Here is a 22147-nt window from a genome sequence, read left to right as displayed (position 1 = left end):
AGACGGCTTCATATCTCTGTGTGCGCCTGCTGCTGATATCAAACCCTGCCATGCTGCCTGCCTGTCTGTCCCAGGCTAAGATCGTGAGAGGTCTGCCTCCATCTCCCCCCCATCCAACTTCCACCCCCTGCGCCCCCGTCATCTTTCTGACAAATTGCTTTGACCTGCCAACTTTATGTTTCTCTTTTTCTTCTCGTCTCCGCTTGGAGGCATTTGGTTTTTATGATTGTTTTCTTTTCGAGGAGACTCCGGTGCCAGCCGTGCTTCTGTGCGCCTTGTGTTTGCATTCCTTCCTGGGCAGGCCGCTGTCTGTGGCCGACTCTTCCCATGCTCCGGCTGAGGGTCAGGCGACACTGGGGGAGGAGACAAGAAAAGAGGGTGAAGGCATGGATAATTCAGACAGGATGCGCCTGAAGGGACCAGTAATTGCTCTAACTGTTTAAATGTTTTCATCCGATTTAGATGAATGCAGTTTTGCCAGACGGTCAGGTCAACTATGTGGTTTGCCGTCTGCAGTTTCACAGTGTCTTGCAAAAGTATCCATACCCTTTGAGCCTCTGGGAAGAAAATCATACTTGGTTGGGTTTCTATTTTTTTCACAAATGAGTCAGAAAAGTGTAATGCAATGCATCTTTAACTTCTAGGGTGTTTTCACATCTGATAGTTTGGTAGACTTGGTTCAGTTAAGGACAAAAATCACATTTGTTCCATTTTCAGCTGGTGTGGCGAACCAAACAAAACCAGACCTTTGAGCAGCCTGTTCACCTCCTTGCCTGAGGTGGCGCTGCAGCAAGAACCACTGAAGGAAATGACACAAAAATATCTGAACAAGACTCTGAGCTTCCTTCTTCACGAAATGCTAACAAAAATGGTGTGGCATCAGATTTTAGCGAAGGAGTTTCAAATTTATTTGTAAAGCACATTTCAGCATCAGAGAGCTTTATATAATAAAAACTTCATACGGTGGTTCTACTCAGAATACAGATGTAGTTCAATGTTCCGATTCATTCATAAGAGTTTCAGCTGATGGTTTTAGTCACCTGATCTCGTTTTAAAACGGATGACCCGTTATAAAAATAATAACTGTCGATGACATCAGTGGGAAAGTCCGGTGGAAACTGATAGCAGCTGAATAGTTAAGGTTGAAGTAACCGGTTCTTGCTGAGGAAGTGGATTTCCCAGTCATGCAGCCCAGCAAGTTGAACTGGTGAGACTCTATTTTGCTCTTGTCAATGTGGATGGATTTACTGCTCTGAGCTACTCTGAGACTTTGCATGTCAAAGCAGTCTCGGGCCAAATTGGCTCCTGTCAACCAGGCCGGTGACATGGGTGAGCACTTCTACTGGATCCTCCCACGGGGACTTCTTTTTTTTAATTTTTTTAACATAAACATTCCCAAACCTGAACTGAAGGCCATATTCCAGGGGAGAAATGATGGGAGTATTTTTGTGTCACATGATGAGTCATGGAGGAATGTTGTTTTTCCTTGAACCGAGCCTCGACCCAGAGAGTAAATCAGCTTGAGCTCGTCACTCAGAGGGTTGAAGTCCTCTGGGGCCCGGGGGCCACAGTTTAGAGTTGCTTATCTCTCAGCTGTAAGAAGTTAATGATGCAGTGGGAATATTGTGCTTCTGTCCATCCTTGAAACCCCCGGCTAACCACCTCTGGTGATTTCAGGCCTTAATCTTCAGTCAGGAGACGCCTAATTGACTACAAACATGACGTCACCCAGCCCACAGGGCAAATGTGTGTTTGCCTTTGTGCTTCTTTGTGTGTGTGTGTGTCCTCAGAGGTCCTCGCGCAGTGCGGGATTATTCACTGATTCACGGCAAACACAGATGTTCAGATTTTCTCTCGACAAGAAGGAATAATTGGCTCACACTTAGATGAAAAAAGCTTTCAAGTAGAAAGCGGTCCGTCTTCTATCATTCCCCATTTAGACACCAATTAATTTTTTTAACAGTTCTTCCCCTTCTTACCTTTCACCTCCTTGTTGTTTAGATCATTTTCTTCTCTTAAGACACAATCACTGCCAGTTCAGCTACGCGTTAATTACACTAACATTCAGACCAAAATGTGTTTTATTTTTGTTTTTGATTAGTTGTAAAATACAAGACTCACTTGGAAAACAGGTAAACATTGCAGTTTGAATCTCATTGTCTCCTTTTTTTTTTGTATAAAACTTGACTATACAGTTGGAACTCAAAAAATCCAACACCAAAAAACACTTATAGGTTGTGTTAATAGCACTCTTCAGTGTGAAAGTTACAACTGAGGGAACAATATGTATCGTGAGCTATTTTCAGTGTCCGAGGGGTTTAAATACAAAGTTAGAGGAAGAAAAAGCTGTAGCTGTTTTTTACTGCTAACTAGTGAGGTAAGAAAATAAAAAAAGACAGTAGTAAAATGTCCTGAAATGGACTAAAGTTTCACCTTGATGGATTTTATGCAGTAAAAGTTAATATTTTGAGTACTTAAAGGAGCCACACCTCAGGTTTTCAGGGGGTTTGTTCCAGAGCTGAGAAGCATCAAACCCAAATGCTGTTTCCTCTTGTTTAGTCTGTTCCTGGGAGTCAGATGACCTGAGAGGTTCATTACATCCATCATGGTTCTCTCATTGAGCAAGTCCAGTGATTTAGTCTGAACTCTGCTGGAATTTCGGAAAAGCAACTTTCTGTAAAGTTTTTTTGAGACACCATTGAAATAATCTAACTCATTTAACATGAAATGATCCCTCATTTTGGGGTCTTAATAGAAAAATCTTTAATGTGGCAAACCTTTGATGGACTGTAGTGATGTGGTGACAGAGATAAAAAGTTGTGTGTCATCACCAGACGTATGGTAGGATATGTTGTACTCCATAATCTAAGTCACATGGGTCAAACTCGAGGGCCGGGGGCCAAATCTGGCCCACCGTAGCTTTTTATGTGGCCCTCTAGACTCAAAATTACATCAATAAGTCCCTCCAGTTTTTCAACAAATTAGCAAAACTCACTCAAAAGTTCACACAAAATCTACAGATTTCTATACTTTTCTTCTGATTTTTAACACAGCCGTTCTTTTCTTAAAGAATGTCTCTTTAAGAACAATCAGATTTTTGATATGGCCCGAAATGAAAATGAGTTTAACACTCCTGATCTAGATGATGGAGAACATGGATACTGAATAATGGAGCCCACTTATGATCTTTGTTTGTGTAGATTCATATTCAGCAACTAACATTAATTCTTCCTCTGCCAGGAAGCTCTAGCTAATTCCTAGAAAACCCCACTCATCTATGCACTCTGTCAATTAGTAAGTTATCATTCAAACACTGGCATCCAGTCAAACCAGCACAGAAGTTATAAGTGCTTTGCTGCTTGACTGCAGTCATTTACCAATGCAGATTCACTTCTGTGGAGGGATCAAAACCATGATGAATAGCATTAATAAGAGCTAAATATTGTCATTTTCTCACCGTTTTGTGTCTTAGCAGTTTTGGGTGCTTCTTACCTCAATATTACAGGTTGTCAAGTCTGTCTGTCATGGAGCATGTTCGATTAGAGCTTTTCAGAAATGTCTTAGTTATAGAAGCTACACTCTCTTGGAAAATGGAGACTGGGGCTAACCATTGCAAACTGTGCTAACTGGCACCATAACATGCTAAATACAGTTTAAAAGACTTTGTTTTAAATGAGTAAAACCGTGTTTTACAGTGACTGCTGTCTGAAACATGGCGAGAAGTTGCCTGGGCTGCTAGCATAAATAATTAGTGAGTGCTTATAGGAGGATAGTTAGAAATAAATATTTTGAATGCTGTTAATTATAGAGAGAATGTAAATGGCCACAATTCATTTAGGGAGGTCAAAGCTTTACAAAAGCTTGAACTCTCTGATGATTTTCTACCCACTTTCTGTCCAGCCACAGTCCACTTGACATTTTTATGTTAACGAGAGGTTTGCTTCAATTTTCCACCTGCTACATCAAATCCACACTTAGATCCGATTTCTTCTCCTCAGCCCTCACATGAGGAATTGTCTCCTCTTTAATAATCAGGCTTCTGCATTCTGGCTTTGTCCACAAAGCATTATTGATCACTGCTTGAGGCCAGGCTACTGCGCTGCACCCAGCTCACATTTCTCTGATGTGGTTATGTAGTATTACCGGTATTCATTGCTGCTGCATGGAAGTTGGCCATTGATTAGTTTGGTTTCATTAAATCCAACACTTCCTCGAGGTCAGAGCAGGAATGGTGAGCTTTGCATCGGAGTGGGGTTGATGTTTCTGCATGTCATCGGATCTGGGTTTTTGGAAGAATTTAAAGTTTTAAGGTACTTCTTTTTTTGTCTGTCCTGCAGCTTTTGGCCATCTGGAGAGTTACAGAGATGATGTGGGTATTACAGACTCATGCTGCAGAACATTGCTGAGCTGTCACATAGAGACAAACAGCAAAGTCTGATTCACAAAGCGCTTATCTTTGTGTTTTTGATTAACTCTTTAAGTAACTCAAGCTGCCAACCAGTCAAAATGTCAATGCGGCTTGGTGATAACCTGTTTGAGACCCATTAGTGTTTTCTGTCAAACACTCCAGGGCCCCACTGGTAGCCAGCATGTCTGGGGTTTTACTGTGCCTGAGGTATTATTGCACTTATTTTGTTCCCAACATGCTAAGAGAGCCTGGGAAAAGCTCTCTGTGGTCCTGTCGTGGGTTTGAAACCCCTCAAAGAGGTCGGCGTGTTGCCTCTAAAGCCTCGGCAGGCCGGGCTCTCCTTATGTTTCTGCTGTATGCAGTGCAACTCCCCGTTTTACTTCCAGCTGCCTCATTTATGCCTAACATGATTCTCACTTGAAACTCTTGCGCTCTGTTTAGTCATGCGGGGTTGTGCTCTGAAAAAGCAAACCGCAAGAATCTTGCTTCTCTTTCTTCTTTTGAAAACATCTTTAGTGCTACTTTTCATGTTAAACTTTAAAGACACGACTTTTCATCCAGACCGCGTGTCCATCACACTTTTCCTGTTGGTTTCCTTCCTCACAACGTGGAAAATCCAGCCATGTACTTCTTGGAGTATAACATGCCTGCTGTTTTGAGATATTTCCATTAATATTGCAGTACTTCTGTGTAAATTCTATGCAATGGGTCCTCGGCTTTTGAAGTCATTTTTAATTTTCCCATTACGAAATTCCCTTGCAATTATATTTGACTTATGAGGCAATAACAAGATGGTTACAATGCGCTGTGCCATTCCCAGTTACCACACGCTCTTAAAATCAGCCTGGTCTGAAAGCGTCTTCTTCGTCACGTGTCCGACTTTCCAACATTCCTGGTGACTTTATGCTCCTAAAGCTCCACATTCTCAGCTCAGTGGACCATCAGTGCATCCAGCGGCATATAAAAACACGCTGAGGTCAGTGGGCTTTGCGATCCTCAACACTTTCCACTTGATTAATCTTTAATGGACAATGAGTGAACTAAACCCACAGTGCAGAAATAAAATCAACACAGTCTCCTCTCCCCTCAAGCATGCGGCTCGCTGGAGCAGCGGGATGCTCGGGAAGTGCTCCAAGACCCGATATGATCTAAGTAACCACAATACTGAACACTGTAGCCTACATTATCTTCTCACAGTTTATACAGCCACTCAGATCGGCCTCTCTGAATCACTACCGTCATGAGGGATTTGTGGTTGATGAGCAAGGGCCGATATTTTCACGTATTCTTCTCAAAGCCAGCTTGGTTAGGGTGTTTGAACCAGCAACATACAAACAGAGACAATAAACACACCTTTAGTTTTCTTTCTTCAGCATCCTGGAGGGATGGATGGTGAAACCCTTTCAACTCTGGTTCAAAAGCCCAGACGTAAGCGAGAAGCGTTGGCCTTAAAAGTTGTTGCTACTCTTTGCCGAACCTGCCTGGGGCAACAGCTGCCTAAACGAAACCTGTTTTGATGATGCATGCAAGGAAGAAAAGACAGACACTCCCGTCTACTGCGGTGTCTGCGAGACGCATTCATCAGTGAACTAAAGCACAAGACTGAGGAGAAACTAACATCAACATGTTTCTTTCTTTATTTATTTCTACATCAAGTGATTAGCTTTTAAAGACAGCAAAAGGATAATATCTTACCAAGTAATTTTGGTCTAGTTTGTAGTGGAAATACGGTAGTATTTGAAATAAGACAAAACTAAATTAAACGCAACCTTTCAGCTTTTTTAAGTCAATAATTACTTAATATTGATTTTAAAAAACAGTGCAGGTACCAGTAGCATTTATAACAAGACATTTTCCCATGTTTTAGGTGAAATCTGCCAGTGGAAGTCATACTTTTTTAAAAGTATATTAATATTGAGTTATTTACTAAAAACAAGCTCCTGTGGCTTGTTAAAAAGTTATTTGTAAGTTAGATTTTTCTTATTTCTAGTGTACTAAGATATTTGCACAAGAAAATAGACAAAAGTCATTGGTTTTGTGGAAGCCATCTAGCAGATGAATCAAGATGTCGTTATATTTGAGAGGAATTAGTCATTTTGCAACAATTTCATAAAGGCTTCTATTTTTAAGTTAAAAGGAACCAATTGAGCTTTGTGTCTTTTTCTGGAGAGAATAGCATGCTACTTCAGGTAAAAGGAGGAGGTATCTTCAGGGTTAATGGAGTTGCAGTTATTTTTTTGCACCTTCTGTTGTTGTGGGGCTAGATATCTGCTTTGAGATATACAAAGCTTTTCAAAAATTTACATTTCCCTTCATCCGAGGCCCTTCGGCTGATATGACCTGCTGTAGTGATCATTTCTTTCCTCTGGCCCAAACAGAGCATTTGGTCTCAAGAAATCTGAGGAAATGGGTGAATTGTCTAAGGGCATGCTTGCATGCTTTCTTTCTTTCTTTGATAATATGTGTGGATTTTATAAATCTCAGAACAGAAAAGGTCTGTCCTTTTTTCTATTTAAAAACTGACACACACACAAAAAATTGTGAGCACTTGAAGTATCAGCACATTAGCGTTGACATTGAAGACTGAGCCTGGCAGCACAAAGGCTCCTTCACCGAGACACAAATATGGCTGCAGATTTTATAAATAATGAAAATGCACATTGGGGGAAGAAACAACTCTACAAATTAGATAAATGTTTCTGTTCCTATCAGAAATGTTAACATAAGAGCAGCTGGAGCCAGTTTAGAAAAAACGTTGCTGGATTTGTGTGCGCTCTGTTGGATGTTTACAAAAGTGTAACACGTATTACATATTGTGGCCACTTTTAAAGCCACATATTTGAAATCTTGCAAAGATTTTTGTTTTCCTCTTAAGATGTACAAGCTTAAAAATAAAATATGCATAAAATGCATTGTTCATTTTACAGGCCATTTTATTAACTTGAAACATTTGAAATTCAGTCAATCACAGAGTTGCTGCTCAGATATTTGGTGATGATTTGTGGGAGTTTAAACGGAGCCCAAGAATTTGGTTGGTGCCAGATTGGTTGGTATGAGGATTTTATGTTTGCAGAAGATGGAAATTATCCGGCTATGTCTTATTTCTGTCAGAGGATAATGTGGAGACTGGTTTCAGATGATAGGAAGGCAACAGTAGCTGTGTCTCCATTACAATTGTGCAAAAAAAAAAAAAAGTTAAAATAACAGTTTTGGAACTGTGGTCTTTCCATAAAATACAAAAAGCCAATCATAATCACATCTGAATAAGTTTGTTCACATGGTAAATTATTACCTCCTTCTACTTCCTGTTCACCATCTTTGTCTTTACCACTAGTAGTAACATCCGGTTGTTGATCACATGACTTGTGTAATGCGAAAAAAGTGTTCCCATTTCATTTTTTCAATACCATTGATTGATGACTACTTTTTTTGGCTCTTTGATGTAATCTTTCTGTCATCAGATTTAAAATAAGCTTGTTGTTCTTTGCACCAAGCCTTATATCGTAACCTCAAACCCACATAAACGAAACATGTTTCCTTTAAGAAGCTGTAAATTTGCAACATTTTTGGCATAACAGAGATCACCATATTCGAAATAATTGAAAAGTGATGTTGCTAAATTTATTGCATGTAAACGTTTGTGCACATAAAAGAGCTGAACAACAGTACTGTATGGGGAAGTACTTTTTAGCTTGGAATTTTTTTTATCAACTTTTCACTTTTCTTTCAGAAACCAAACGATTAGTTTGCTGCCGATCCATTTTTAGGATTTATTTTTATTTCCAGCACTTGAGCCCAAAATCTGCTTCCAAAAAGACCATTCCTACAGCAATACCAGCTCTATGCTGGGCCAGAACAAAGAGCCAATTTAGTTTTCAGCCAAGGTGACCAAATCCTAAAATATTAAGAGGACCATGTGTAAAAAGTAAAAGAGTGAATGTAGCGTATGACTTAAATCAGCACTGTACTTGCATGAGATTTTGATTAAAACTGTGCTTAAATCGTGTTTGTGATGTCATTTATAGTTAAATTACATCACAAATCCAGTCTTAATTAAAATGACCTTTCAAGAAACACACAGCTTCTTTTCTAATACATTTTTAAAATTTAAACGGGTAACACAACTATTATTGTTTGTCCAGATAGCTTGACTTCATTCACTATGATCCAATAAAAAAATTAAAAAAAAACCACAGGGTAAAATTGGTTGCAGAAAAGCATACTGGTGTTTTTCAAAAGAAAACCAGTTAAAAGCCCAATCAAACTATTTTGGAGGTATAAAAAAAAAGTACAGTAATTGCTTCCTATATCTCTGAGGCTTTTTAAGATGAATGTGATAAAGTGAGCTAAATCATGAAAGCCGGCACCGGAGGAGTTAAAGCTACTCATTTGAAGGTGAACTGTCAAGTACATCTTTTTTCTCAATTCATCCTCCGCTCTTTCTTCTCCCCTGTCTGTGTTCTCCATCTCTGATAGCCCATTAGCGAGGATGGCGGCCACAGCATCGGGCTTAGGTCACTCGCAGTTAGCGATTGTACGGCAGCTGGTGGTGGGCAGATGTGTAATTACCGCCAAGAATAAGCTGCTCTCCTCAGCGACAAAAAAAGCACACACTACCTCTGCTCATAACGCAGCACAGCTAGTTGCAAGAGCCCAAGAACTTCACACACTTTTAAATGCACACAAAGGACTTAAGTTGCCCACCTGCCCATACACAATGAAACAACCACCCTAGAGGATGCAACTCCCCACTTTTTCTGAACTCCTATTTAAGTCGGATGCTGCAAATATCTCTATGGTTACAGCTACAGGTTGAATCTCTCTTCCACCCCATCAGAACCTCTAGTTACAGTCGTCCTGTATAATCTGCTTGAAAAGCACAGCTGAAAAGCACTGCACATGGCTGATGGGCTGCTTTCAGCTTTGACTTAGTAAATGTCCCTTCATAGGAGTCACAGCGATAAGTGGGTCGGGAGTGAACATTGATTGGACAGAATTAAAAGGAACTCTTTCGGTACGTTGTAAAAGAAAAGGAACACTTCGAGTTCTGATGGCTCGCTCTATCTCAAATTACAAGCACTTTCTTAAGCCTCCTCATGGAGTGCTATTATCACAGAGCAGCTTTGGCTGTAACAATGACATACAAAGTGCGGAAGGATAAAATCAAGACTTCTTTTTTTTATATAATTTTATAGGCAAAGGAAAACAAAAGTGCATAGTGGGAAATATGAGAATGAAACAAAAGCACCCTCATCTGTCCTTCTGCAGTTCAGACCATCTACTTCGCTGGCTTTAATAAAAAATGTAAATATTAATTGTTGATTGTAGCAAATGGCGTGGTTGCTGTGTTTCACTGAAATGATTACATGCAAGAGATAACAGGGTGAGGAGTGAATATGCAGAACACGTCAGTTATTCTATAGCAGTGGTTCTTAACCTTTTTTGAGGTACCGGACCCCCCAGTTGTATATGCACATTCACCGAACCCTTCTTATTCCAACCCCCCCTCAACTCCCACCGAACACACAAAATACTTTGTGGTATTTTGATTTAGTAATGTAATTATATTAGCTGTGTAACCACCCCACACCACTAGAGGCAGTACCAACCCCAAAAAGATGCGACTAAGGAGCAGATTTAGATTATAGAATTTGGTAAAAACTGTGAGTTTTGCTGAAGTAATTAAAGACAAAAGTTCAAATCCATGCTGAGTAGATCTCCTTCAATCAGTGCTCCTCCGCAGCACTGATTGGCTAAGCAATGCAACGTGATCCTCTGCAGCAAGTGATGGCAAAGCGGCGCGTCATCACGATTTTACACAAATGTGTCTTTACCTCTGCGGCAGAGGCTCCACCGAACCCCTGAGACCGACTCATCGAACCCCTGGGGTTCGATCGAACCCAGGTTAAGAACCACTGTTCTATAGTTTTAATGGTTAAGAGACATATTTTTTACTTTTGGTACATTGGCTAGATGTAAAATACTCTGATGTGAAAGGAGAAATTGATAAACATCTGACTAGTGGTTCTGTTTATCATGAAGTGCTTTTTGCTTATTTTGTATAAAGTTTAAGTGAATTTGATGTTATTTACACCTCTAGAACATGGAGGATTTAGTCTTAATCTTATACATTTAGTAAGTTGTTATGTTGACTCAACTGTCATGAATTGAAACTGCAATGAAAACTAAAGTGAGGCAGTCTTTTCTATCCAGTTTCCAGTGAAGCTGACTGATCACAAAGGTTTTCTTGAGATTGATGTGACTTCATTTCCATTTTCAGCTGTTCCCTCTTAGATCAAAGTCATGTACTGGAATACAGAATTAATTATTAATTAATAATATCCCTCCATTATAGCTTTTAAGGGATAAGCTCTTGTATTTTCTAGACATATTGATGCTTTCAGTGTTTGTTTTGAGGGTGTTATTTAGTTCTACAATCAAGACATTGATTAGAACGAGTGTAGTTTTGATTTAAGATTTTTTTGTATTTTATGCATTTAAGTAGAAACTGTTTGGATGGTAATAAATGTGAGTCTAAATTTTATTAGATTTCAAATGTTGTTACTGAATACTGGGAAATGTATGAAAGACAAAGTACACACTCCACAGTTTCCTTTTGACAAGTTGAGTGATTAATTTAACATTATTATTCAATGTAATTAGTTTCAATACACCTCTGAGAATTAATTTTCTACACACGTGCGTGAAAAATATATCTTTTCCGCATCTTTAAAGAATGACTTTAAACCCTCCCCCGAAAGTTTTTAAATTAAAGAAACAACTTTTTCCACATCTGTAAATGTTCTTTTTTTATTTTATTTCTTATATCAAGAAGTAAATTTAGGCCCAACTGATGTTAGCTAGCTAGTCATGACAAAATCGGGTTTCCTTTGTTAGCAACCAGAGGAAAAAAAAACGACTTAAACTGTTGAATGTAAAGTCAGTTTAGTCGTTTCTCACATACCTTCAGATAACAAATGCCATTTTGCACTATGGAATACAAACAATAGATGACGGATGTGTGTGACCACATGTACTTAATCATATGCATGATTGAGTGAGTTAGTGTGTGGAAATTCCTATAGCTCTGACCCTTTGACCCTTCCTATTGTTGCAGAGCTGACCCAAGGCGTAACAGGGGTTGTTTAAGGGCTTTGGGGGGGGGGGGGAGAGAGCAGGAGGCACAATAAGGTCCAAAGTACATCTGCTGCCCTGAGCAGTAGGCAAGAAAAGGTGGGGGAGTTATGACTTCAATATAATAAGTACAGAGGGTGTGAGTGGGTCGCCCTCAGAGCAGGATGTGCATGCAGCGCACTGGATTGAAACCTAGAAGGGATAACGGGGTGGAGAACGAGTACATCTGTGGTTTTCCCACTTCCATCCAACAGCCGACTGTCGGAGGCTTTGTGTTGCGAGTAAAATTTGTTGGTTGCCCCCTGGAGACCTGACCTGCTCTGGTTCACAGAGAAACAGATGCCCAACAGCAAGCCGTGTCACATGTTAAACACGTGTAGCCTGTTGTTAGATGATGAACTTTCAGCGGCATGTAGCAAAATAAAACCGTCCTATTCGGAGTTTCATGCTCTCGTGTCGTCAAGGGCTTGTGTGTCTGTTTACAAGATGCCAAGTGGGAAAAGGACACCAGCAATGAACATTTGCTACAGATTATCAATCTGGAAAGGGTGGAAAACATTTCACTGACATTTTTTTTTTGTTTTTCATATGTGGAAAATGACCCCAAGGTAAGAACCCAATCTGAGAATCTGCAGGCCTCTGTTTGCATGTTAAATATTATAAAGCAATTTAGAACAACTATAAAAAGTCTGAACAAGGACTGGTTGTTTGGAAAGATTATTAGGAGAAAGCCCCAATTTGAAAACAATGTCCTTTGCACAGACGTTTTTACAGCACCAGACCACCAAACAGCAAAAAAGGACAAACCAAATGTGCACGGTGGTGGAGGAGTGATGATTTGTTTCTCACCAGGAACTTCTCTGGATGTTTTCCTGGTGGCTGACAAGATGATGTTTCCAAACACAGTAGCATCAGAATGACTGTAAAAAACAAAGGGTGAAGGGCTGAAACAATTAATTCACTAATAGAATATTGAAATAATCATCAACTAATTTAGTAATCGATTAATCATTAACTGAAGTGCAAAAAAAACACATTCATAGCAGTAATTAAGGCAAAACTGTACAAGCTAAATATAAATTTAACATATAAGATAAAAGCACCATTGTCTATGAATATATTTTTCCCAAAACTCCTCAAGTGGCTTTTTATATTCACCCAGGTCAAATTCACTAATGCCATCTTATCGTATTTTAGGCAATAAAATGTTAGATTTCTTAATTTAAAAAATAATTTATTACCATCTTTTAGTGAAAAATCTGCAGAATATGCCGTTTATTTTGTCTGCTCAATCATCAGAATAATCAGTAGATTAAAATAATCATTAGTTGCAGCCATAGATGTTACAGTGACCCAGTTAAAGTCCAGACTTCAGCTTAACTGAAACATTGAGAAATGTTGAGATGACAACTAAACCACACAAGCTGAAGCAACATATTGTGATGAAGTCACAGTGCCTCAGCGGCTCATGCAGTCACGGAAACCTGAAACAAAAACCGCAGCTCTGTGTGTTTTTCTTGCGGTCCGTTCCCTCCTCTCCGTACCACAGCAACTGTTTCAGCTCCAGCTTTGATCAGCTCTGAATGGTTTGACCCCCCCTGAGTCCCTCTGGCCTCACAGCTTCCACATGAGCAATACCCCTTCAGCGTCTGTCTGCTACCCATCCAAGCGCGAGGAGATACGGGATGCCTCCATCCTTCAGCCGCCGACCTGCACCTGGCTCGGATACTTGAAAGATCCTATCATTTATGAATGACTTTATTTATAAACAAGGTCCAAAGCGCTCACTTTCTCACTGCTGCTCCTGGTTTTTTGCACTTAAAGTGGTTCCCTGGCTCCCTGGTGTCCTCCTTTGGAGATTGCAAAGTGAGCTGGGTATAGATGGCACCATGATAGGGATGTGTTTGGATGGTTATACACCAGAGGAAGTTGAGTTGATGGAAAATGTTGTTTTTTTTCCCTCCCTCCCCAATTCTCTCATATGTCTGAGCAGGAGCTGACTGGATATTCATTTTCCTTCTTTCATATCAGACAGACAGCTGTGGACAGAGGAGAAGCTGTCACAGTGTTATTACAAGTTTAATGAAAACCTTCAAGTTGAGATACAAGTTTTGAAAGATGAATATGAGATTGATAGAGGAGTAGGAGCGGATGAAAAGGCTGTGATTGCCTTTTTCAGGAATGTACAGATGAAGTTAAAATTCTGCGGGTGTGGAGTGCTCTTTCTGCAAAGCCAGGAGTGCTTTGAAGTGATGACAGTTGACTTGGTGAGCTCCCAAATAAAGTAGAACTCATGCTTCAAAATAAAACTTTGTGCAGCTTGTCTTAGTGTTTAGTAGTCGGTGTCACGGATGTCAAGTAGATGATTTGCAGAAAAAAAAAAGGGAAACGATTTCAAGAAAGCCGTGTACTCCCTTATCTGCCATTTTGCACCACACATTTGAAGTATTTTCTAAAGTGTAAAGTCATTTTTAAAAGAGACTTCAAAGCTTTTTGCTGTTTTATGGGTCTTTCACTTATGGATGAACTTTGAAAAAATGGATGCCTTTGCAAAAATAATGTCCAGGTGCTAAACTGCAAAAGAGAAGAGCAGAATTGATTGTTGGATATTTGTCAGCTGTCAGTGAAGCATCCCTGCTTTTGATTTTGATGAGAAAAGAAAGATGGATGTGAATGAAATTGGATTTTTGTTTATAATATCCTTGGGAGAGAGCAGAAGGTTCTTAAAGTTTAAAGTCCCTAAAGTTCAGTTTGTTCAGGAGAGAAATATAAATCATCAAACAAAATGGGTAAATAAGCTTCTTTAAAAAAAATGTAACCACGAGAGAGGAATGGCTTGGCAAAATTAAGTGTAGAAACCTGCCATCCTTTGCTTGCAATTTGGAAGCAAATTTTGGATTACATGCGATAAAAAAAAGAAGAATGCTGTATCAATTTGTGTTATCAATTGATCTGATTGGATCATCAGCGGGATGATGAGTCCCTGAAGCTGTAGACTGCTAGTATCATTTCAGATAAAGTCAGTTTATTTACTTTCCAACAAGCTCGGGTTGACGTGACAACTAATGTCGATCATAACTTCGCAGTCGGTCATTTCAGAAAACGCCAACTAATCCCTTACAGTACGGATCAGGATGGGCGAAAATGCCTCTTTACGAGGGATCCAAGGTGAAACACACTGATGACCAAAAACAACATAAACATACATTTCACATTTGCCCCAAAAAACATCTTGCTGACTGCCAAGACTCTGACTGAGACAGAGGAGGACTCTTTAGAAAATTTGCACACCATTACCTCTTGAGATAAAACAAACAGTATTTTTCAAACCAACACTCAGACTGACTTGAGCTGATTTACATCGTCACTTCCTGGTCAACTTCCCGCTGAAGTAGGAACGTTGTACAAAGGAGATTGAAAGTCTCAACATTTAGACCCAGTGTTATATTTAGTTTGCATTTCCTTTTATCTCCTTTGGTTGTTTGGTGGTACTTGGGTAACAAAGTTAGCTGGCTCTATTATTCAGTCTTCTGTTTGGCTCAACTTTTCTACAATATTTTGGATTGATTTTGTGTCTTGCAAACAATTTCTGTGTTGATTTGTCCAATGTTTTTGAAAGAGAAACAGTCCCACAGCATCACAGATCCTCCACCATACTAAACTATAGGTAAGAAAGATTTTTTACGCACCTTGCTTATATGTCTCGTTCCAGCTGAAATGCCGGCAGCATTCTTTATTTATTTTATGGTATTTAACTCTGCTTCCCCAGGGGGTTTGACTTTACTTTATATGAATGCTAATGAATGATCTGCCACACTTTAAAAGAGGAAGGTGATTAAATAAGCCACCTCTCTTATTACTGCTTATTGCAGGCAAACCTTATCCAATCATCCTCACATGGCTGCTGGTAAATGTCAAACTGAAGGCAGGAGGAGGAAGAGCAGGAATCAAATCATCTTACGGGTTTAGTTCTTAATTAATATCTAGTTTTTAATCCCACCCTGATTGATTGTAGCAACTATTACATCACACTGAATTGTGGAACGCACGTTGCTGCGGGTCAGTTAAAATATCCGGACTTAACTTTTATAAAGTTATTTGTAAGATTCTTTAGTGACAATTAGATTACCGTCTGCTTTCAAAAGATTGTGCAGGGTACAAAAGTCAACTGATTCCTCGGTCAGTTATGTACCCGTCTGACCGTGTTTATCTTTGATTCAATTTTACTTCACTTTTATGTGTGCTCCTTTGAAGCTCTGTCTCCTCTGATCTGATCTGATTTGATTTGCACTGGATTGTGTAACATCCCTCCTTTCTTCACAGAAACGGCCGCAGTTTCTCAGAGGCTCCTCTTATTTTACATGCTTGAGCCAAACGGACAAAACCGAAACAGTGTGCGTCTGGAACCATGTCCGCTCCAAAAACGAGATTTAATTCAATCGACTGTTGTCTGAAATTGCCAAACTTACAGAACAACAAGAATAAAAAGCGGACAAAACTCTTTTCTTCATACACATCCTGCACAACGCAAACAATTATTTACAGTCACCTGATTTTTCCAGTCAATTGCCTGCGAATGTTTGCAGTGCGGCAACAAAGACGACGCACATCTCTGAGGAATAACGGTTGTCACTGTTCAGGCTGCCACACATCTTTTCAGTTTCAAGCAGTTCGCAGGGGAATAAGTCGAGCAAAGCTAGAGAATGAGTGTGCATTTAGATCATCAGAAGACTTGTGTGTGACAAAGAAGCTCAGTGATCTTTGAAAGCAAAGCTCAGCATGAACCAGAACCCGAGACAGACACAAGAGATCAGACAGCGACGGATGAAATGCGTAGCTGCTACTCTGGTGGGATGAGTGAGTGTGTGTGTGTGGGGGTGTGTGTGCGTGTGTGTGTGATAATGAAGGAGATGCTGGAGTTGAGGGAAACTGAGAGAAGACACTCTTCCATCTCTATTCCAATGAGGCGTCTGGGATGCAGACGGCCATGATACTCTGTCTCCTACCTCAAAGCTGTGAGTGCTACTCCATAAACCTGCAACAGGACAACAGTCACGAGCATTAAATCAGCTTAGAACCATAAAAGGTGCTTGATGCCCTTCAAAGGCTGCACAGTCTACAAAGGAAAACTGCTGCTTTGATCAATATCTCTCATGCAAAGGCTGCAGACATGGAAGGTTAATGGACATTTAACCTCGTGTCGCTTCCCCTGCCTAGTCTGCCTGCTAATGCTTTTGAAATCTTGAGACAGCCATAATCAACAGCTCAGCCTTTTTGCGCTTGTGTGTGAGCAGAAACGTAGTGTGTGTGTGTGAGACTGGAAGAGCAATAAAAGCATAGAAGCTCCGGTTCTCGGCCGAGGCCAGCTGAGGTAGCTTCATTACACGTCTAATAAGGACCTACTTCTCTGAGCTGAGTTTATTTTCTGACAGCCTCAAGCTCCTAGAGTAAAACTGCAACAGTGTGTGTTAGTCAGAACTGTATGTTTCTTGCACTTTTACTGACTGAATAAACTTTTGACGTGTTCGTCTTATGAACTCTGCAGCTTTGAAACAACCAGCGTTTTAATTCTTCCTTTAATGAAATCATATTTCCCAGCTGAAGCCACTTTCAGCTCAAGCAATTACAGTTAAATCCAGTTCCAAGCAATTAAAACACAATCCCATCACAATGCAGCTGCTGCTCAGACCAGCTAACCTGCAAACATCATCCAGTTACTTTGCAGGTGAAATTCAGTTCAAATAGAATTCAGTCAAGTTAATATGCATTTTTCTCACGTATAAATGCAATTCAGTTCAGTTTTAATGAAGTTGCAAATGAGTCTAATTCTATTGCAATTGGCTGATTGGAATCCCGTTACAGTACAGATTATAATGCAAACTCAACTCAGTCCAGTTATTATGCAATATAGGTCAATATCACAAATGCAATTAGAATAAAGTACTGTATTTTCAACATTAAAAGGCGCACCTTCAATGAATGGCCTATTTTAAAACTTTTTTCATAAATAAGGCGCACCGCATTATAAGGCGCATAAAAAAGACGCTACAGTAGAGGCTGGAGTTACGTTATGCATCCACTAGATGGAGCTGCACTAAAGGGAATGTCAACAAAACAGTCCGACTCCGGTCGGCGAGGAGAGCCTTCCGCGACTGGGCCGGGGCGTGGCCGGACGATGGTCACCCTTCTCCATTCGCACACAGCATGTTGGTGGAGAACCTGGTGCTAAATGACCTGCAGACGACCTGATTATCATGTCGGTAGGTAGATAGGTCAGTCAAACTTTATCAATAGATTACAAACCAGCGTTCTGACAACTATCCCAGCATGCACCGCGCGCTTCTTCTTCTACGGGGGAAAATGAAGTCGCCGGCTGCTTACCGTAGTTGCTAGACCTGTTGTGGTTCAATATTGGTCCATATATAAGGCGAAATGGGTTATAAGGCTTTTGAGGAAATTGAAGGTTTTTAGGTGCCTTATAGTGCGGAAAATACGGTAGTCTACAAAACATTTACATATTTCCTTCTTGTAAATTCAAATGTGATTTTTAATGGCGGTTAAAGAAATTATTTTAATTTAAATCTGAGAAACATTTGACTGTTTGACAAATGACTCTCGGGGTTCAGATTGGGACCAGAAATCCTTGGAAAATGCTTGAATTTTAGTAATCTTACACTAAAAGGCCTGCTTGGAAATTTCATTTCTAATTTTAAAGTGCAGCTACAGTCATTTCCTTTTTTAGAGAGGAAGTATTTTTGATTTAAGCTCCTACTGCTACTTTGTGATGAACAGTTTGCATGAATTGAAGGACAGATTTGCTTCCCAACTGCACGCAAGAAAAAGTTTATGCACATCTACCCAGGCGGGTTCTGCTTCATTCTGAAGTGTGAACTGACAATTTTTGTGCTGGTAATAAGGTCAGGGGCTTTTAAACTAAACAATATTGGTTTCTGGAGGCGGTGACATGCAAGATAAAATTTTGTGCAGCCCATCTTTCACATAATGAAACACATGCTGGTTTGTATTGGAAAGGGCTTGCACCGGGGTCAAAGTAAATCCACCTCATCTCCAAAAGGTGCCTCAGCAAGTTTTGCCTCAAACTGTTTACCTCAGTTTGAGGCAAAACTTTTAAGGAAAAAAAAAAAAGCCACAGTGGTTCAGAACCTGTGAAAGAGAGGAGCAACGACTGAAGTCACTTCCTCTTTCAGAGCGTCCTCTAATCACCGAGGCAGCAGAGTGCCGCCAGAGCCCCGTCGCTTCTCCGCTCTCCTCCTCCTAACTTCCTTTTAATGCCTCACAATGAAACCATTTGGCTCCCTGCAGGTTGCTACGACACTCTACCGGCACAACTTGAAATGCCTCCCCTTAACTTTGAAGGTGGATTTTGAGAGGGATACAGAGGCAGTAGAAGAACAAAGATCAAGTGGGGCTTGCTGTTGTCATCTGCGCGAGCATTTTTCAGACATTTACCGAGGTTTTTTTTTAAAGGTTCTTGATGGCTTAATGAGGATTTCCGTTGCATGAGCTCAACGCTGGTTTAATGGTTTCCTTCTTGGTTACGAAGTGTTGGAAGGATATAAACTATGCTTTGGGGTTACAGAGTAATGCAGTGAGACGGGCGAGGCTTCGTAAAGTAGCGACACACACTCTGCCTCCCCAATCAAATGCCTCACTTCAGTTTTACTGTCTTGTTTTATTGTCTGTTCTTGCATGGCCAAAATATCCCTAAGGAGCTGTTCAACGAGCAGTTAGAGCGATGTCAAGTTTCAGACAGACTGTCCTTATGGAGGGGAGTCCATTTCTCAGGAGACAAAGAGCGTAAATGAACTCCTACCACAAACCCTCAGGCCTTATTAAGGTACTATACTAAGTTCCAGTCCACCTCAGCATCCTACGGTTTATTCTCACCGTTTGGATGAAGCCCAACTGATGGGTGATGTTTTCCTCCCTCTTCTGTCACCTCCTCCCTGCAAATACGTCTGCAGCTCGACTCTTTCTGAAAGGGAGAGAAGATTGCATGCGTTAAATCAAGCGAACGCAGACCTCTTTTTTTTTTTTGAGGGATGTTTTATGCTTTCACTTGGCACGCTATGGCAGGGTGCTCCCTCCTTGCCAGGCATGATGGTTTTTAATAGCCCCTGCCAGGGTGTTTGCTCCTTCCTCCTCGGCCTGTTCCTGCCACATCCATCTCAACCTGCCCCCGTCTTAAATTCAATTGACCTTTTGTTCCACCTCACATTGAATGGGCTCAAACCAGCTTCACCAAGACTTTGTTTTTTTGTAATCTGTCCTACCGAGTCCAAAGCTTTCATTTTCTGTCCATGCAGCCGCTCATCCTTTCCTCTGCAGTGTCGTTCTCCTTTTTGCCTGGTCAGGGTCTCTTTTTGCTGCTTTCCTCTGTTGTTCGTTCCCGTGATTGTTACGGTGATTGCTGTACTTTATTTGCACCTCTTCAACTTGCTTCAAACACTGCAATTTGCTCATCCTGTCCCTCAGTGCACTTCTGTGGGGTTTTTTTTATAAAGTGCTGATGTAGCCTTGCTGTCACTCAGGACAGAAATGAGCTCTGCATTGGTTTGGCTTGACAAGACTTGTCGGATGAATTACCTGCCAATCATTTTCAGCAAATTCGCCCCAATGGGCTCAATTCAGGTTCTTATTACAAGCTCATTTCAAACGAGTACAGTTGTCTCATCTTTGCTTCATTTGACATTTCCTCAACTTTCTCTGGATTCTGCTTTACCTCTATAGCTGCTTCTCTTTTTTTTTTTTTTACCTCATTCCACCCCAGGTACTGACTTTCTTTTCTTCCCCAACTCTATACCTTAATAGAGGTCTGCAAGTGCGTAATACATATTAAAGACAAGCTTGCACAGCTACAGCACTTCAAGTGAGACCGGCACCAATCAGGGCCTGCTGTCATACAATGTGAGGTTTGCTGACTGTTGGACTTTCATGCGATTGGTTTCTTTTGGCTGTTAGTCTGCGGTCTCAGCAGTACAGAAAAGAGGCAATCTTGAGGTAATGAGATCGAGAGTGGATTTCCTGAAACCGTCCTGTAATATTTAGCCTAACTCACTGTAAAAACAGTATCTGGGTAGTTTTTAAAGGCTTCTCTGTGACAACATGAAATGTTTTAAACTGTTTTATTTAGGGGTTTTCACTTAACAGTCTTTTAAAAAGCAACAACAAATCAAAATGAGTTGTAAAAACAGTTTTAAAAAGGAAAATCAAGCATTCAACAATAGGGATGCGAGTTATTGATTAATGAGTTACTCTAAAGTTAATAGATCGACTTACGATTAATTCATAGGTGGCAATTCTTAAAATCTGAGTTTACTCTCGTATCAAGGGTTCCAACTAACTTAAAGAGCAAAATATTTCATCATAGGCTACGCTGAATTAAAAAACAGACATTATTAAATTATTATTTATGTGTCAGTTGTACTAAATACTGACTGCACAAACAGAAAAAAAATTGGCTTTATATTGGATATACAACATAAAAAGTACAAACATATTAGATTACTGAATAGAAAAATAAAAGATAAAAAGGATAAAATATGAATAACACTTAATCCCCCATCAATTAGCAGAGATATCTATACAGAAGTATCTTCTGTAGTTGCTCTCGGAGTAATAAAAGTTGACTCCGTGAAGTGCATGAACTCGCCCTCAAAATCAACTGTGCTTATTAGCATTATGTATTTTTTTCCGTCACATTATAACTTTTTACGTAACGCTTTCATTAGATCCTCACCTTAGTAGCACATAAGTAAGTTTTGAATGAGAAGTTGATCTCGTCCCACGGCGGACTCCGTTTGGACCGCATCTCTTTCCTGTTCTGACATGGTTCCGCCATCTTGTATCAACCGCTGTGGTTAAGGATTACCATCGGCGCCCTCTGCTGGATGGCGGCCAAAGTACAACACTAAAAGAATTTCTAAGCAGACTTTATTAATCAATTTGGAATTTTTTTTTCTAATTTATCATTAATAGACAGTTAGTTAATCGTAAGTGGATTAACTGTCACAATTAACCCTAACTCACAATTAAAATAGTTCTGGCTGTAACCATGAATCCAGCTATGTGGCTAAATGTAGTTGTTTCATGATTTAATTAAGCTTTTCACTAGACCAGGTTGGTTTTTATCACTTTTTTCTGCAGTAAATAAAATCCTCATTTGAAAACAGTTTTTTCACTCAGCTTTTTTTTTATTATTGAATTTTAAATTGTTTAATAATCTGGATCATTTAAGTGTGACACTGAAAAAAACCCCTGCTTTTTCACAGCACAACCTTTTTAACACAGGGTAGCACACTTTAATCCACAGAATAAAAAAACATTCTAAGTTGTTATTGCCAGCTGAAGTGTGCAGTAAACAAATGCTTTTTGGTATTCAGTGCATTTGTAGCCTGAGATGACAAAGTGCAATAAGGCAAGAAATGAATTCAGAATTAAACTGCGACTCTTATTTATTCATCCAGTGATTTTTCAACAGATGCTCTGATCTACTGTCCAGCTGTCACTGCAGGACAGCTGGATAAATGACGAGGCAGCTTTTGTCATTGTGCAGCTTTTGTCATTGTGTCATTCCATCGCTGA

The 22147-nt window shown here is 40.1% G+C and overlaps 2 protein-coding genes across 2 annotated transcripts in view; one reads left to right on the top strand and one right to left on the bottom strand.

Annotated features, from left to right (window-relative positions):
• Nucleotides 1-22147, top strand: part of rnd2 (Rho family GTPase 2) — a 31433-nt gene that overhangs the window by 1113 nt on the left and 8173 nt on the right. The window lies entirely within an intron of this gene.
• Nucleotides 3-21493, bottom strand: LOC145552600 (uncharacterized). Its single transcript, XM_081610199.1, has 4 exons — nucleotides 21303-21493; nucleotides 19451-19538; nucleotides 12392-12462; nucleotides 3-353 (listed from the first exon to the last, which is right to left on the bottom strand). The coding sequence occupies exons 1-4, from the start codon at nucleotides 21402-21404 to the stop codon at nucleotides 174-176; spliced, it is 441 nt and encodes a 146-aa protein (XP_081466325.1). The 5' UTR covers nucleotides 21405-21493; the 3' UTR covers nucleotides 3-173.

The sequence above is a fragment of the Poecilia reticulata genome, chromosome 8 (assembly GCF_904066995.2).
Source record: "Poecilia reticulata chromosome 8, P_reticulata-male-v2, whole genome shotgun sequence".
Classification (NCBI taxonomy): domain Eukaryota; kingdom Metazoa; phylum Chordata; class Actinopteri; order Cyprinodontiformes; family Poeciliidae; genus Poecilia; species Poecilia reticulata.
The sequence above is the reverse complement of the archived record's forward strand: the minus strand, read 5'-3'. Positions and strand labels throughout refer to the sequence as shown.